The sequence below is a fragment of the Sapajus apella genome, unplaced genomic scaffold (genome assembly GCF_009761245.1).
Source record: "Sapajus apella isolate SASKATOON/1434 unplaced genomic scaffold, GSC_monkey_1.0 scaffold4, whole genome shotgun sequence".
NCBI classification, from domain to species: Eukaryota; Metazoa; Chordata; class Mammalia; order Primates; family Cebidae; genus Sapajus; species Sapajus apella.
Genome location: NW_022436944.1, coordinates 8,962,410 through 8,979,714, shown reverse-complemented (window position 1 = coordinate 8,979,714; position 17,305 = coordinate 8,962,410). Strand labels below are relative to the sequence as shown.

Genomic DNA, 17,305 nt, shown 5'->3' with positions numbered 1-17,305 from the left:
TTCCTTACTTTTTTTTTTTTTTTTTGAGATGGAGTCTCGCCCTGTTGCCCAGGCTGGAGTGCAGTGGCACGGTCTCACTCACTGCAACCTCCACCTCCCAGGTTCAAGGGATTCTTCTGCCTCAGCCTCCCAAGTAGCACAGGTGCGTGCCACCATGCCTGGCTAATTTTTGTATTTTTAGTAGAGACAGTGTTTCACCATATTGGTGAGGATGGTCTTGATCTCTTGACCTTGTGATCCGCTTGCCTTGGCCTTCCAAAGTGCTAGGATTGCAGGCATGAGCCACCGTGCCCACCCTACATTTTTTGTTTTAGTGTGAAGCTGTGGTGTTTTTCTTTCTTAATGATATAAATGAGCTCCCTTGGTTGGCTTTTGGCATCTGCCTTAAAGATTTCCTTCAGATGACGCTATTCTGCCTGTTTGAGAGAAAACGAGTCTTCCTTCAGAGAGCTGTGGCCTTGGGATGCTGGCTCCAATGAGAGTGTCTTTGATTGTCACCCTGGGATGGGACTCTAGATGACACCAGGCAGTCTCGTTTGCCCGAGAACCCCATTCATCTTGATTGACAGGACTGTAAACTCAAAGACTCAACACATTTTTATTGCACACCAACTATGTGTTTGCTGTTGTGCTGGGTGCTCTAACATGTGGCCTTAAATTATTTTTCACTTAACATGAAACTGGTGAGGAAAAAAACCCACAGAACATTGGAAAATCCTCTACTAAAAGTTATCATTTATATGTGGAGAGTAATATTGGTTGCTCACTTCTTCATGTGAAGAACGCATAAGACTACTTTCTGTTAGCAAAATCAGACAGTTCTATTGACTGACGCCAAGTAACAAATAGCGAAGTAGAGCTAGTGTCCTATTTGTTTCTGTCCAGACTGCAGAGTGGGATGAACTTGCAGATATGCTTTGTCAACGACAGTGGCAGTGATAAGGACAGTGATGCTGATGACAGTAAGACTGAAACCAGCTTGGACACCCCCTTGTCTCCCATGGTGAGTCCAAACAGCACCAGCTGAAGCTCGGTGTTGTGATTTCCTGGCGATTTAGCTTCTTTTCTGTTGTGAATCAGGATCAAACGTTTCAGAGATTAGAAAAGAAAAGTTTCTTAGAATTGCACCCTCCTAAAATTTGACAATGATTAAAAAGTCAAAGTTGTACTAAAATAAAGATATATAAGCTTTGTTAAAGTTAATAACTACTTTCATATTAAACTATTAGAGAAATCACCCGCCTCAGCAACATGGCAAAACCCTGTCTCTATAAAAAATACAAAAATTAGCTGATCATGGTGCCTATAGTCCCAGCCACTTAGAGGCTGAGGCGGGAGGATCACCTGAGCCCAGGAGTTCAAGGCTGCAGTGAGCTATGATGACACCACTGCACTCCAGCCTGGGCAATATAGTGAGAACCTGTCTCTAAAGAGAGAGAGAGTATATTAATTTATTTTCATGTTGCTGATAAAAACATATCCAAGACTGGGCAATTTACAAAAGAAAGAGGTTTAATGGACTTACAGTTCCACATAGCTAGTGAAGCCTTGCAATCATGGCGGAAGGCAAGGAGGAGCAAGTCACATCATACATGGATGGTGACAGTCAAAGAGAGAGCTTGTGCAGAGAAACTCCCATTTTAAAACCATCAGATCTGGTGAGACCCATCCCATTATTCAATCACCTTCCACGGGGTTCCTCCCATGACATCTGGGAATTGTAGGAGTTACAATTCAAAATGAGATTTGGGTGGGGACACAGCCAAACCATATCAGAGAGAGAGAGAGAGAGATAAAGAAAGAGAAATTAGATGTGCTCTAAAAATGATAAAGGGAAAATAAGCTAAATCCAGTTTTTCCCCATTGGGCTTAGACATAAGAGCTCATGAAGTTGACTAAATAATCATGGGTGCCTGTTGCTGGAATTCTTTGCTCTCTGTGAGTTCTGTCTATAGCCTTTTTTTTTTTTTTCCTACCAAAGACCAACAAAGAGGAAACTGTTGTCATTGAGTGCAGTGCAACAGCAGAACGTCATTGGATACCTGAGATCCTGTCCACTTGAAGAACCTCTGTAGGGCCTTGGCTCTGAGTCATTATTTTGTTGTGTCTGGTCACTTCAGGAAAGTTTTGAGACCAAGAGTCAAAGAAATATTTTAAGTTTGTTATAGATATGTTTCCCATTATTAACTATACTGCTCTATTTATGCTAAAATATATTTTGAACTAGACCCTTTTAATGTTACTTGAGATTTATCAACTCAAGCAGCAAGTTGCATTGGCAGAGGGAACTATGAGCTGTTCTGAGAGAAGGCTCGAAGGATGTTGTAGCCCATCTCTAAGTGGATGCTAGCAGGCATGTGTGGAAGGCTCAGGCTGCTTCTTTTTTTCCCTTTGCAGAGCAAACAGAGTTCTTCCTATTCTGATAGAGACACTACTGAAGAGGAATCTGAATCCTTGGATGACATGGACTTCCTTACAAGGCAAAAGAAATTGCAAGCTGAAGCCAAAATGGCCCTCGCCATGGCCAAACCAATGGCCAAAATGCAAGTAGAAGTGGAGAAACAGAACAGGAAAAAGTCTCCCGTCGCTGATCTTGTAAGCAGCAAAGGCTGAAATGCAAGCAAGTGTTTGGGGGCTGGAAATGGTTGATACTGTCCCAGTCCTTTCCCAGAATTATGCAAACTTGGGTTTCTCTAAGGCAGTTTGAAAAAAGTCCTGTCATTGAGAAATGATTAGGTTTGTTTCTTTTTCTTTCCTACTGTAGCACTGAAAAATACCTAAGCAATAGATTTCACAAAAGTACAGTTTGCTCTTGATTGATATCTGCTGTTTCTTAGGAACAATATTAGCTGTCATGGGGGTATTTACATTCCTTTAAAGCAATCTCAGTCTAAGAACCTATTGATCTTGGCAAACTTACTATTCCTATAATTCTCATTCTTATGTTTCAATAAAGATAATATAGCATAGTGAATAGGAGTCCTGGATTTTGGAGTTTAAATCTAGCTCTGCCATTGACCTACTATGAAGTTCTAAGCAAGTTACTTAAGTCTCAGTTTTCTCATCTATGAAATGGGGATAATAATGCCTGTGTCAGAATATGATTGTGAGGATTCAGTGAGATAAAGTATTCAAAGCACATAGCATAGTGCTTGTAGCATGGTATAAATTCTTAAAAAGTCACTGATACTAATTTTTTCCATGTCATTGATGTTATTGATGTTCCTTGATAATTCATTTGTGGCTATAACATTGACTCATGACCCACATTAAAGACCAATCAAAAAGCTTTTGATACTGGTGGTGGTGTGTTTTGATGCCAATTGCATATTAGGTAATGTAAAGTGGATTAGGGGTCCACATTGGGAAAGATGCAGATGGGGAAAGCTTTCAGTCACTGAATTGCAGGGGGTGGATGAGTGGGTCTTTTAAGAGAAAACTGGGTGTTAACGTTCAGTGAGTTTGTGGCTCTATTCACTCCTCCATTTCTTCCCCTTTGTATCTTCAGCTGCCACACATGCCTCATATAAGTGAATGCTTGATGAAAAGAAGTTTAAAACCCACCGACCTGAGAGACATGACTATTGGGCAGCTACAAGTGATAGTCAATGATCTCCATTCCCAGATAGAAAGTAAGTGTCAGATATCCTTGACAATAGAATACTCAATGTAAAACATCATGGAATAGTGCTACTTCCTTGGTCCAGTTTTTTTCATACATTTCATTGGGTTCCTGTGTGACTGCAAGGAAAATAAGAGAATCACAAAGCTCTTTTTTTGTTGCTGTTGTTTGGTTTAGCTGTAAAATGTTCAGAAGCTTTAAACATTTTTCAAGATTCACAACAGTTGCAGGTCTCTTTTATTTATCTTAAATCCCCAGCTCCTAGCACAGTGCATGTATCTGACTTACCACGTCTGTTTCTGGAACACAATTCAGTAGTTACAAGTCATTTGCTATACAAATATACCTTCTACTTTACTAGTATACACATACATCACAGGTATCATCATCATCATCAATAAAATCAGACACATTTCCTGGGATTCCAGGTGGTGGAAGTATGTGAAACCAATATGTGAAGACTGCAGGGTGACAGTATATGGACTTTTCTCCCCAGAATAAAGAAGGACCTCTAACAAAAGTGGCCACAGGGAGTGCGGAGTGGTGCTCACTCAAGGTGATTGGTCATGCAGAGAATAGGCAGTTGCTTGGCCTGATGAAAGAGAGAACATACTCACTTAGGCAGTGTGGTTAAGCCAGATGAATTAACATCTCTTCAGCCCCCAGGAGGAATGAGTCTATATAATTATATGGTATTATAGATTAAAAGAAATTGAAGAGATATGCCAACCAAATACTTTCAAACAAACCAACTATAAAGAGAAAAGAGCATTTGTGAGCCAAACAGGAAAATTTGAATACTAACTGAAAGTTTTAGTAAAGAATGATTTATTTTAGATGTGAAAAAGGTGTTGCAGTTATATGAATTTAAAAAAGAAAAGCCCCTGTCTTTTAGAAATACATACTAAAGCATTTACAGATAAAATAATGAGATATCTGGAATTTGCTTTAAAATAATCTGGTAGAAGTTAGAGAGAAATGATTCAACCTTGGCCATAAGTTGATAATTGTTGAAGCTAGTTGGATACATTGAAATTCATTAAACTATTTTTGCTGCTTTTGTAGCAGTTTGAAAATTTTCCATAATAAAAAGCTTAAAACTTCATATTGGAAAAAAATTCTATGCATTAAGGGTTCAGATATGCAGACACTTTACTAAGTGACATTATAAAAGGCTACCTAAGTGCACACTGGAAAAAATGAAATTTTTCCACAAGATCCAAATAAAAAAAAATGGATGTATTCAGTGTCAATTAACACATTTAATATTGTTTTAAAATTAAGAGAAAGAGTCAAACATTTTGATAAGAAACCATAGATTCACAGGGTTTTTTAAAAATTCTACAATTTAATTTTAGTTGAGAATTCTTTCAAGGACTGAAAACACTTTTTGATATTTTACCACTAAAACATCTTCCTTAGGCTTTTAAACACTAAAATTGCCATCTAGTCCTCTTTAGGAACAAGTGAAATTTTAGACCTCTTTGTATGATTTTTTTTTTCTCTTTTTAAAATTGGAAACTAGTTTAACGTAAAAGCAGATAAATGCATCATTTGAAGTCAGGATATTTAAAAGCATTTCCAAGGGGGACCTTTCTGATCACCCCTATTTTCTCTTTTGTTTCCCTGCCCAGAGCTCTTGCTAGATGGGTACTCTCTTCCATGCAGCTGGGCCTAGCAGATATAATGCTTAGCTTCTCTGAGGGAAAAGACAAGAGAGAGGCTTTGCTTGCTCGAGTTTTTCAATGGCAGGAGCCGAATTAACCCAGTGCACTGACTTCAGGGGCCAAGCGCGGTGTCTCACGCCTATAATCCCAGTAGTTTGGGAGGCCGAGGCAGGCGGATCATGAGTCAGGAGATCGAGACCATCCTGGCCAACACAGTGAAACCCCATCTCTACTAAAAATAAAAATGCAAAAAATTAGCCAGGCATGGTGGCATGTGCCTGTAGTCCCAGCTACTCAGGAGGCTGAGGCAGGAGAATTGCTTGAACCCAGGAAGTGGACGTTGCAGTGAGCTGAGATCATGCCACCACACTACAGCCTGGTGACAGAGCAAGACTCCATTTCAAAAAAAGAAATATTTCCATCTCTATATATTTCATTTCTGGTATAAGTCTTAAGTGATATTTTCCTTGGCACCCTGTTTAGAAATTTCAGGGGTTATTTCTTAAGGTCTTGCACATCTAACTATATTACAAACCTGACTTTCCAATATCTTCAGATAATACTTTTTCTGAAAACAACCTCTGCATAGGGCTTCTCCTTTCCTAGGGCCATGTGAAGGCTTTGAGCATCCCTGACATACCTTCCTTTCCAGCTGGGCATCTGATGTAGTAGTCAAGCCCTGGGGGCCCTCCTGACTGTCAGCATGGCAGGAGCATCCTGAAGCTGAAGGGTGGAAAACTTAATGTGCTCCAGGCTTTATTCACATTTCTTCACAACAAAATCTTGCTTTTTCTAACAAGCTATTCTCCTAACAGCTAACAATTTCTTTTCCCACCTTAATGTGAAGGTAATTGGAAATAGTTTGCTCCTTTTCTTCCAACACCTCTATAATGATGCAAACTAGACACGTTTCTGCAACATAAATCTAACCTTTTACAAAAATATCTTTCCTGTTATGTTTAGCTGTTTGTGTGTATACTGGTTTGTAAAGTTATACATTCTGACTTGGAGGCAGTTTTATCTGTTTTTAAATGCCCTTGTATTTGCCTCAGGCTTGAACGAAGAGTTGGTCCAGCTGCTTCTCATCCGAGATGAGCTGCACACAGAGCAGGATGCCATGCTGGTGGACATCGAAGACTTGACCAGGTTAGTGTGGCTTCACTCTTGCCAAAGAAGAAAAGAAGCCCAGGGCCGTCCGAAATGTAAGAATTAGGCAAAAACTAGCTCTAGAGAACTTCTTCCTCCATGAATAACTCACTGAGCCTTTGCTTGTGCCAGCTGTTCAGATGGAGGGGAAGCAGAACACTCTCCCTACCAAATGCATGCATTTTAGCAATCATCCCTGCCTTGGGATGAATTGCCAGTGTGTTACTTCTCACACCTCCACCTAAATCAGGTCAGTAGTTCTGGTCGTGGAAGGCTTTATCCTGAAGGACTGTCCCCTGGGAAGCCGGCCATAAGCCATTTCATGCTGGCAGGTTTCCAGCACAAGTAGCCATGTGGTGAGTTCTCCAAAGCACAAGCTCTTATGTGATCCAGTTCTTGATTGCCTCTGCCATGCCCAGAAGGCAGGGACACTGGCATCTCTCTGCAGCCACAGAGCCACCAGATTGTTCTCACCATGGGGAAGCTCCAGGACTTGAGTTTTTAGCTGGGCTTTGCTCCAGCTGCCTCTTTGTAAAGAGCAAAAAAGAATGCTTCCCTCCCTAGGGGACAAGGAAACTAGGCTAATGCTGGTCAACATTTTGCATTTCTTTGTAGTTTTCCTTGCAGTCCTGCATGGCACTGTAAGTACGTAAAGTACATGGAATACTGTAAACATTCCTATGAGCACATATTTACTGTGGTACCTTTTCCAAGACAGTCCTTATGGAGTCTTTAAACCAAGAAACAATAATTGCTATTAATCCCAGAAATGGTATTTAAAGAGTAGAAGGCTCCCTGAAGAAGGAACATCTCTTGCCACCATGGTGTAAGGAGTTAACCACGTGATCTACAACAATCCCATAGAAGCTTGAAAACATATGTAGTGATAATAATGCTCCCAGCACCTCCATTGGACCGCATCTTAGTGTGTAGAGCTGGGTAAAATAATTGTCTAATGATGCAGTGATATAAAAAATAGTTTTGGTAGCAAAATAAATGCTGGAAAAATACGTTTCAGCTTTCTTTTTTAAGACTTGTAAGCAGCACTGTTTTGTATGATTTACATATCGTTTTATATATTGTATTGCCTTATCCCTAGCCAAAAATAAAACAGTAAGCCTTCTCATACTCTTTGAACATATTTGCCTGCATCTGAAATATCACAATAACACTCAAATAATATTATTGCCATCTAAAGATGTATTCAGGCACTGCATCACCAACAATTATAAAGCATCCCTTTTTTGTTAAAGAAGTTGGCCATGTTAACACATGCATGCAGGTGTTAAGATGATGGGAAACCAATGGTGAAATATGCAATCAGGACCTACTTTTTTTTGAAAAATATATGAACTCTTATTAACTATGAGTTGCCTGTGATAGTAGAGATCTTTTCTCTGTCTCTAAAAATAGTATTGGCATTTCTTTTTGGCCAGGAGGATGCTAAGAGGCCCCTCCTCTTCTCTCTTAAGTGTTTAGGCTAATACTTAGGTTTGCAGTGTATGTTTTTGTAACTCAGTTGGTGTGACCACCAGAAACAGGGCAGGCAAAACCATGGAGTTAAAAGGAGAGGAGTCACAAATGTAAAGGTGTTGGAGGCACCCTTGGAATTAGAGCAGTCCTACCATGGGAGGGGCCATGATCTCCTTGCCTAGCCTTCCTCTTGGTGGGAAGAAGCTTCTACATCTGCTCCTGGCTGCAGAAAAGTAACTTTCCTCATTGGAGGGACCTGAGGATACTTAAACTTTCCTAAAGGCAGCAGCCCCAGAGTCCTGCAGCCAGATCTCAGAAGGCTGAGGAGGTGTATGCGGGGCCTGCTGTGACATGTTGTCCACCTCCTCCCTTTACCTGTACAACTCCTGCCATTCCAGATGTCCATTCAAATCAGTAGTTCTCAGTTTGGGTTGCACAACAGAACCTTCTGGGGAGGCTTATAAAGTAGCGATGCCTGGATCCTACCCCAGATATTCTTATTTAATTATTTTTGTGGGCTAACCTGGGCATGAAGACTTTTTTAAAGCTCCTAGGTAATTCTGATGCACAGCCAAACTTGAGAACCATAGGTTTGGATGATGCTTCTTTGGAGAAGCCCTCCCTGACCTCCACACATTTGGCCTTTAGCATTCATTCTTCCCTTGTATGGATTGTCAGTGCATTAAACTTATTACACCTCCGTGTCAATCAGGACTGTTCCCAGGGGTTTGAGACTGGCGTGTCAGAGTCACTCCAAGCTGGCATGTTTCCAGCCCATGAACAGCCATGTGTTGGGTCTACAAAGCAGCACCAGCAATTATGTGACCTGCTTTTGATCATAAGACTGTGTTAGGACCCTCTCCTCAGTGTTCCTAACAACATCTCATCTCTGTTGTGTGCAGCCTAATGGCACTGTGTTTCATTTGTCTCCTGTCTGTCCCCACCTCACTATGAATTCCCCGAAGACAGAGATGATATCATTTTCATTTATTACTGTGTCCCCAGAGCCTAGCACAGGGACTGCCAAGCACGTAGTAGGTCCTCAAAGCAATTGTTGATTCAAAATAAAAAAGAGTTCTAGTGAGGCTTCAGTGAAACAAATCCTAACAGGGACTTTTATATAACTTGCTAATAAGAACCTTTTAGTTTTATGGACTAAACTCTTTCCTCCTTCGTTTAAAATTTTAATGAAATTCACTATTTTATGCATGTCTCAAAAAAATCACCCAATTTTCAATATTTTCTGAAATTGCTTGCCGTCTTCTCTTCTTTCCTTCTCAGAAAACCTTTTGATGTATGTATGTGCATAGGCATAGTGGTGTGTGTGCATGTACATGTACATAGTAGTATATTTTTAAATTGCTGTGAGAACTGTAATGTAATTAGCTACAGTGGAATCAAGTTCACTGGACATCAAAATATCTTAAGCTGGATTTGCTTAAGTGAGGCATATGAGTTAGTTATGAAAATGTTTGATTCTTGTTACACATAAACAGAGCCATGAGATGGTCTGTGAAAGGGGACAGATTTTTTAAGAAATGGAGAGCTATCGATAAGGTACTTTTTCCTGAGTGCCTTTATTGTTAGATGAATAGCGCCATTTGTTTATGGGCTGCTGAGTGTGGCAAGGACACCATTGTCACTTCCCTGTTTGTGAAAGTATTTGTAGTTTGTCTTCCCTGTACCACAGATGTGTCACGTTCTGCATAAAACCAATAAGTTCAACTTGATGTCACTGACTACCCAAGTACAGGCAGCACACACAAATTATTCCTAAACCTTTGATTATAGCTAGAAACCACAACCCTAGATGTTTTTCTCTTGCCAAATTTATCATTTCCTAAAATCGTCCTTTAAAACCATTGTCCTTTGCAGCCTTCAAACCCCATTATTCTTTAAGAAGTGAACATTCAGGTGATGTAAACAGCTTGGCCACACTCCTCCCTCTCTGCCCCACTGTCTACCTCTGCCCCACTCTCTAGCTGCTACATTGACCTATCTTTGGGTTCATAGGTCATAATGGAACATGTTTTTGGTTTTTTGTTTGTTTGTTTTTTGAGATGGAGTTTCATTCTTGTTGCCCAGGCTGGAGTGCAATGGAGCAACCTCGGCTCACTGGAACCTCCACCTCTCAGGTTCAAGCAATTCTCCTGCCTCAGCCTCCTGAGTAGCTGGAACTACAGGCGCCTGCCACCATGTCCAGCTAATTTTTGTATTTTTAGTAGAGATGGGGTTTTGCCACACTGGCCAGGCTGGCCTCAAACTCCGGACATCAGGTGATCTACCCACCTCAGCCTCCCAGAGTGCTGCAATTACAGACATGAGCCACCACACCTGGCCCATAATAGAGCTTGATGAATAAGAAGACTCACCCTATCCTCACTGCCAAGACCATGTCCTTAGGATTAATTGGCAGGAAAAACATGCAAACATGAAATATCTTTATATCCACATTGGCTATTTGTTAGACATTGGCTTTTGCAGGAGTGAATTCGATTTTTGGCTCCAGGTCTCTATCAGAGTCTTAGTTAATATCTACGTCTGTGTCTGCATGTGTCCTTAGATAAAGTAGTCACTCAGCTACTCTCATTATAACACCTTGTTTTGACTTTTTGCTTAGTGCTTATTTCCATCTGTATTTCCTTGTTCACTGTTTACTTCTTTCTTGTCTCTCTCCATTAGAATATATTCCCCATGGGAACAAAGACCTCATTGTCTTGCTCACCATCCAATCCCCAGAACCAGGACCCATGGAAGACACATATTTAATACTTGTTGATAGAAGTATCCCAGATATTTATTTTCATTTTCAAACAGAACTTTTCTTCTTAAAAGTAGTAATGTCTATAAGTCTCAGGTTCACCCAGTGGTTTACTAAATAAAAGGAATCATACACAAAGTATAAAAATTAAAGAGTTCAGATCAGAGTTCAGAGAGTTTGAATAAGGTACTTTTTCTTGATTCTCATGTATTTCACTGTCAGTAACTCTGAACTTCTGTTTGCAGGATGCTGTTGCTATTGAATGAAAAGCAGTTTGGATCTTTCTATATAATGCTAAATAATTGTATTAATTATTTTACAGACATGCTGAAAGTCAGCAGAAGCACATGGCAGAGAAAATGCCTGCAAAGTGAAAAGAAGCCATTCAACCAGAGAACAAGCTAGAATTTATTTTGCTTCTGTGGTTGTAAAAATGCTGTTGCTAAAGGCAGCACAGAAACAAACAAATATCAGTGTTAGTCATTGATAATGTCTGAAGCTTAATGTCCAGTGATTGGCCTTTGCTTCTTAATTTATTTTAATTTTTTACTTGTGCCACTTAATATCAGGCATTTTAATAAAATATTGTTACAAAAAAAATGTACAGTACTGACACCACCACAAAACATGGTTAATAAAAGAGCGTAGCTTTAACTTTATTTTTATTTGTTTAGAGATTTTAAGTTGGAGCAGTATTTTCCCATTGACTACTTTTCATTCTTCACTGTAGTTTTAAAGAAGAACTGTAAATGACGGTGCTATACAAGTCAAAAAATACATGCCTGCCTCGTAGTGAAGTTGTAGCTCTCCGTAATATGTATATTTTACTCAGTTTTCAACATTTTGTGAATGTTGACTACCTGAAGTTCCTTTTTAGATGTGCTATTAACATTCTGTTGGATTCAGAGGGTTCCTTGAAAGTTTTATGTATAAATATGTAAAATAAAAATTAAAACTTTGTTTCATATGATATGTCTTTTTGGTCACTAGCAAGCCTTATATTGGCTTAACCCCACTGCAGCTGAATTCCCCACCAGGAAGCGTTTATCAGTGAAGAAAACGAATTGCTCCAGAGGACAGGCAGGGTGGCAAATTGCCCAGAAAATTATGAGCGTGAGTGCATGTCTGTGAGTATGTGTGTGTGAAAGAGTGGTCCGAAGAACACTGAAGGTCAGTCACATCAGAGCCTGCACTTCTACTATTGCTGAAAGTGATCAGTCTGGAATTTAGCGCTTTAGTAATTAATAGCTGCTGGTGTTATTAAGCACTATGATTGTATCAAACTCCATGTACTAAATTTACCACGTGAACAAATGATGCTTGCATTCACTCTTTCTCCAAGGCCAATTGTTGCTATTTTCAAATTTTTAACCATTCTGTTGGTCTCATGAAAGAAGATTCCAAGTCTAAAGCAGATTACAGACTGTTTCTTAGTAAGTGGAGAGTTTCAGAAAATAGATTTAATTAACTAATGTTCATGTAGGGATTAGGGAAGAATAAACTAAAGCAAAGATGAGCAATTCCACATTCCAGAACCACCCACAGACCACCTGGTTTCACTCTAAGGTCCATGATGTAACCTGAAGATAGAACTTTAGAAAACTGCCCCCATTTTCTTTTCTCAAAAATAGGTGAGTGTTGTAAGGAATTTAAAAGATTTGCCAGTGTTCCTAGAAGGCTTGTGTTTAAAAAAATAGGTAAACTTTTTTTTTTTTTTTACTTGAGATGGAGTCTCGCTTTGTCACCAGGCTGAAGTGCAGTGGCACAATCTCAGCTCACTGCAACCTCCACCTCCCCAGTTCAAGCGATTCTCCTGTCTCGGCCTCCCAAGTAGCTGAGACTACAGGCATGCACCACCACGCCCAGCTAATTTTTGTATTTTTAGTAGAGATGGGGTTTCGCCATGTTGGCCAAGATGGTCTCGATCTCTTGAACTCGTGATCTGCCTGCTTCAGCCTCCCAAAGTGCTGGGATTACAGGCGTAAGCCACTGCGCCCATTCAAAATAGGTCATCTTAAATTGTAACACTAGTCACTTTTTATGGGCCTCAAGCAAGTTATTTCCATTCAGAATAGAAAAAGAACACAGTTCATAAATATATTTTGGGTTTTGTGAGCTGGCTGTTGAGGAGGACACATTGCTGCCTCACCCCTGAGCTAAGGGATGGGGCCCTAAATCCTCTCCACCAAAAGCTCTCTAACTGGGCCCTGAATTCCCACACCAGCTCTCGGGGATCTCCTGAGGTGATCCAGCCAGCCCTGTGAATCCAAACACAGCTGCTGGACCGTTGCTGCTTCTACTGGGTGAGAATGTTGGTCAGTGATCCAGTGGCTTTTGTCTCTAGCTGCACAGTGGAAGCACCTGGAGAACTTCAGAAAACACTAGTAGCTGCCTGGGTCCACCCCCCATGGACTGACTTAAATGGTCTGGGGTGTAGCCTGGGCATTGAGACTTTTTTTTTTTTTGAGACAGAATTTTGCTCTTGTTGCCCAGACTGGAGTGCAATGGCACGATCTTGGCTCACCACAACCTCCACCTCCCGAGTTCAAGAGATTCTCCTGCCTCAGCCTCCTGAGTAGCTGGATTACAGGCGCACGCCACCACGCCCGGCTAATTTTTGTATTTTTAGTAGAGATGGGGTTTCATCATATTGGCCAGGATGGTCGCGATCTCCTGACCTCGTAATCCGCCCATCTTTGCTTCCCAAAGTGTTGGGATTAGGCGCCCAGCCATTTGAGACATTTAAAGGTCTCCAGAAGATTCTAATGTTGGAAACCATTGCCTTCCACTTTCTTCTTTTCTTTAGTTTTGTTAAACCATGTTTCTAAATACATGGTTTTTTTCCTAATTAAAAAATATTATATTCCTGTAAGTTTGCAATCTGTGGAGAGAGCAGAACTAGAAAGAGTGCTATGGAAAAAGCCTGTGTGCCAGCAAGAAAAGGTAGTGTGGCCTTCTGAACCTCCTGTGGTGACACTCAAAACACGGAGCCTGGCACTAAAACTCAGCACACCACAAAAGACTTACATTTTAAAGTCATTGCCGGAACAGCCAGTTCGGTAAAAATGTAGAAATGCGTTTTCTCTATGTCTTAAGCAATGCAGTCCCTGGCTAGAAATGCATGTTGTGAAGAAATCCGTGGTATCTAAGCTCTTCTAATTGTTTGAACCCCATAATCATAACCAAATAGCTCCCAACTGGAGAAGAAAAGAGAAAATGACGTTATACCTACAAAAGGCCTCTCAGAATACCTGTGGGTCAAAGCCTCCCTAGTGGTACCGCAGTTCTTCCCACCACACCCTGAGATACTCAGAGGAGAGTTACATTCAATTTACTGATCTTCCGTTCAGCTTTCTCTGCCTGTGGTAGAAATGTCACCAAGTGACTCTCCTCTGAGGAGATTCTTTCAAGATTGAGTCTTTCCAGTATTTTTGCTTAAGCTTATCATCAAGGACTGGGATTATATCCAACAGGATGGTTACCTGCACTGTCATTCTTCCACATGTGAACTAGGACATTTACTAGTTAACTAGGCTTAGAATGCTGGACTAACCAAGCTCAAAAACAGGGTTCTGCCAGCCAGCCGGGCTTGGTGGCTCACACCTGTAATCCCAGCACTTTGGGAGGCCAAATCCATTGGATCATGAGTTCAAGAGATCGAGACCATCCTGGCCAACATGGTGAAATCTCATCTCTACTGAAAATACAAAAATTAGCTGGGCATGGTGGTGGTGGGCACTTGTAATTCCAGCTACTTGGGAGGCTGAGGCAAGAGAATTGCTTGAACCCAGGAGGCAAAAGTTGCAGTGAGCTGAGATCAAGCCACTGCACTCCAGCCTGGTGACAGAGTGAGACTCTGCGTCCAAAAAAAACAAAAAAAAAAATCAAGTTCTGCTTTTCTTCCCCATTTTTAGAGTGAGGGCAGATGAGAGTGTGCAGGCTCTGGGGCCAGAAGGGACTGACTACAAATGTTGACTCCATCTTCCCAAGGACATGACGCTGAGTGAGTTCCTAAAGCTGCCTGTGTCTTATCTCATCACCTAAAATACCATCTCCTCAGATTATTTAAAAGATTGGATAATGTTTATGAAGGCACCTGACACCCAGGAAATAATAAATAAGTGTTCAATAAAAAGTAAATATCAGCTCTCAGGCGGTGAGAGCATTCTGTATTTTATCAGTTTCTGAGATTTAAGGCATCCTTATGATTTTGTTTCTTGTTTATTAATTATTAATTTACAAAACAGTCATGCTTAAGGAAAAAATAATTTCAAGTCCCACTCCCTTCTCCAAATAACCAATGCTAAAACTTAAGAATGCATCCTGACACATTTCTCTATACTTATACAGATACACATGCATGGGTTTTATATTTCCGTTTGTCTATGGAAAGATAGGATCTCTGCAACTTGCTTTATCCATAGATATCCTTCCAGGTCAGGATGTACAGATCAAAGTCATTCTTTTTTTTTTGGACAGAGTCTTCCTCTGTTGCCCAGGCTGGAGTGCAGTGGCACAATCTCGGCTCAGTGCAACCTCTGCCTCCCGGGTTCAAGCTATTCTCCTGCCTCAGCCTCCCAAGTAGCTGGAATTACAGGCATGTGCCACCACCCCTGGCTAATTTTTGTATTTTTAGTAGAGAGAGTTTTACCATGTTGGCCAGGCTGGTCTCGAACTCCTGACCTCAGGCAATCCACTTGCCTCGGCCTCCCAAAGTGCTGGGATTACAGACATGAGCCATTGCACCTGGCCAAAAGTCATTCTTTTTAATAGCTGTATAGTAATCCCCAGTGTTGGTGGAACATAAGTTATTCAGCCATTCCCTTTAATGATGGACATTAAGAATCTTTTCAGATTTCTGCCACCAAAAGCAATGATGCAATAATCATGCTTGTACTTAACATCTATATATACCTTTTATTCTGTGAGTACCTCATTTTTTCTTTAACCATTGCTTGGTACTGCTTAAATACTTGAGAGTACAGAGAGCTAATTAAGGTAGGGAAGACCAGGAGGGGTCATTGCAGAGTAGTCTGATTCCTTGCAGTGAAATTGGACCACACCAACACATTTTCTTGTTCAAAGATTCAACTAGGGCCTCTCTCTCTCTCTCTGTCTCTCTCTCTCTCTCTCTCTCTCTCTCTCTCTCTCTCTCACACACACACACACACACACACACACACACACACACACACGTAGCCTCCAAAACTCTCCTCTGCCTCCTGAGTACAGGTTTTTCTCTATTCCCTCTTTGAGGGTAGAGGCAAACTTCAGCCACCCTTGTTAACTGTAGCCCCCAGCACAGAACCAAGCAGATAGTCCTCGCTTGACGCCTGCCCAATAAGAAGCTCTGATCATTAGGACTCTGCCTTTCGACACCTCCGTTAACTGGCCTCACTCTACTCTTCTGATGTGTGATGCCTCTCCTCTTAGCTGAGGAGACTAAGAAAGCCCCTGGGACTGACTTTCCTTCGGGTTTAATCTCACTGTTCTTAAGTTTAATCCCCGACAACTGGTTGATTTTTGTTTTTTCTTAAATTCCTCACCTACCTAGAAATCTAATCTAAGATCAGAAAAATTTCCTTCCACAGAATTCATCATCTCTGATAAACAGCCCTTTTAGCCAGCCATCTGCTAAAATTCATGCCTCTCCACCATGTCTATAGTTTTAGAATTGTTATTGGGAAATGACTAGAGAGACAGGAACATTCCCAGCCCCCTGCCCCTTGGCCCTAGATGTGATCCTGTGACACATTTTCACCAATGGAATGTCAGTGGCTATGATGGCCCTTAATTCTAGCCAAGGCCTGGAAGAAATGGTTTGCCCTCTCTAATCTCTTTCTCCTTGCAGCAGCTACAATCACAAGAACCTAGAGGGATGCAGAGCCACCAGATGGAAAAAGTCTGGGTGCCTGAGTCACTGCATGGAGAGAGATACCTGCCATCCGAAAGGATTCACCTCAAACTGGAAAAAATAAAAAAGTGAAGAATAAACAATGATTACATTCGTGCCTTCATACCACATTGAATCTGTTACAACAGCTACCAGTATGCTAACTAATGCAAGTCCTTAACAAGGACAGCCATCATTGTTTCAGAAAGAGCTGAAACACAGACCCGGTTCTCTGAAGACAAACCCTGTGTTCTCAGCCACCATGCCACACCGCTTCTTTTCTATAGAAAATCTCTCTAGGTCAGAGATTGACCCTTTTGTCAGTTAATGGACCTCCTCGGTTTAGTTTAAATCTTTTTCCCTGCTCTATCTTTTCCTTTGGCCATTAGGACAGAAATCAGAAGTTGATCAAAATGAGATTCATCATGAACAAACAAATCATGCCAGAAACAAGGATATGGAATTTATGATGATGGCAGAAACGCGAATATTGTTAAGTGACAACGGGCGACCTCTTTGGTGTCTATCTGGAAAAGTCTTAGATTTCCATAGTCTTTAAGACCACACTTTGATTATTGCCACCCCAGCTGAGTTCTGATGCTTACAAAACACAATTACCTTTTGCACTGGTGTTCATTTATTTTTTCTAAATAGGATATGACACATTCATTAGGAGATAGGTTGATGGGTAATGAGTTTTCCAGGATATTTTAATTGAGACTTATAGTCAGTTGTCAGTATAA

At 40.9% G+C, this 17,305-nt stretch overlaps 1 protein-coding gene across 13 annotated transcripts in view; it reads left to right on the top strand.

The window, feature by feature from the left end:
- LOC116539304 (schwannomin-interacting protein 1) overlaps positions 1-11,636 on the top strand; it is a 785,902-nt gene extending 774,266 nt beyond the window's left edge. For all 13 annotated transcript variants that reach the window (XM_032262121.1, XM_032262100.1, XM_032262110.1 and 10 more), the window contains 5 exons: positions 886-1,003; positions 2,398-2,595; positions 3,509-3,632; positions 6,342-6,435; positions 10,992-11,636. In XM_032262121.1, the coding sequence (XP_032118012.1) occupies positions 886-1,003; positions 2,398-2,595; positions 3,509-3,632; positions 6,342-6,435; positions 10,992-11,043 (586 nt within the window). In that variant the 3' untranslated portion in view covers positions 11,044-11,636. The remainder of the gene's footprint in view (positions 1-885; positions 1,004-2,397; positions 2,596-3,508; positions 3,633-6,341; positions 6,436-10,991) is intronic.
- The last annotated feature ends 5,669 nt before the right edge of the window (positions 11,637-17,305 follow it).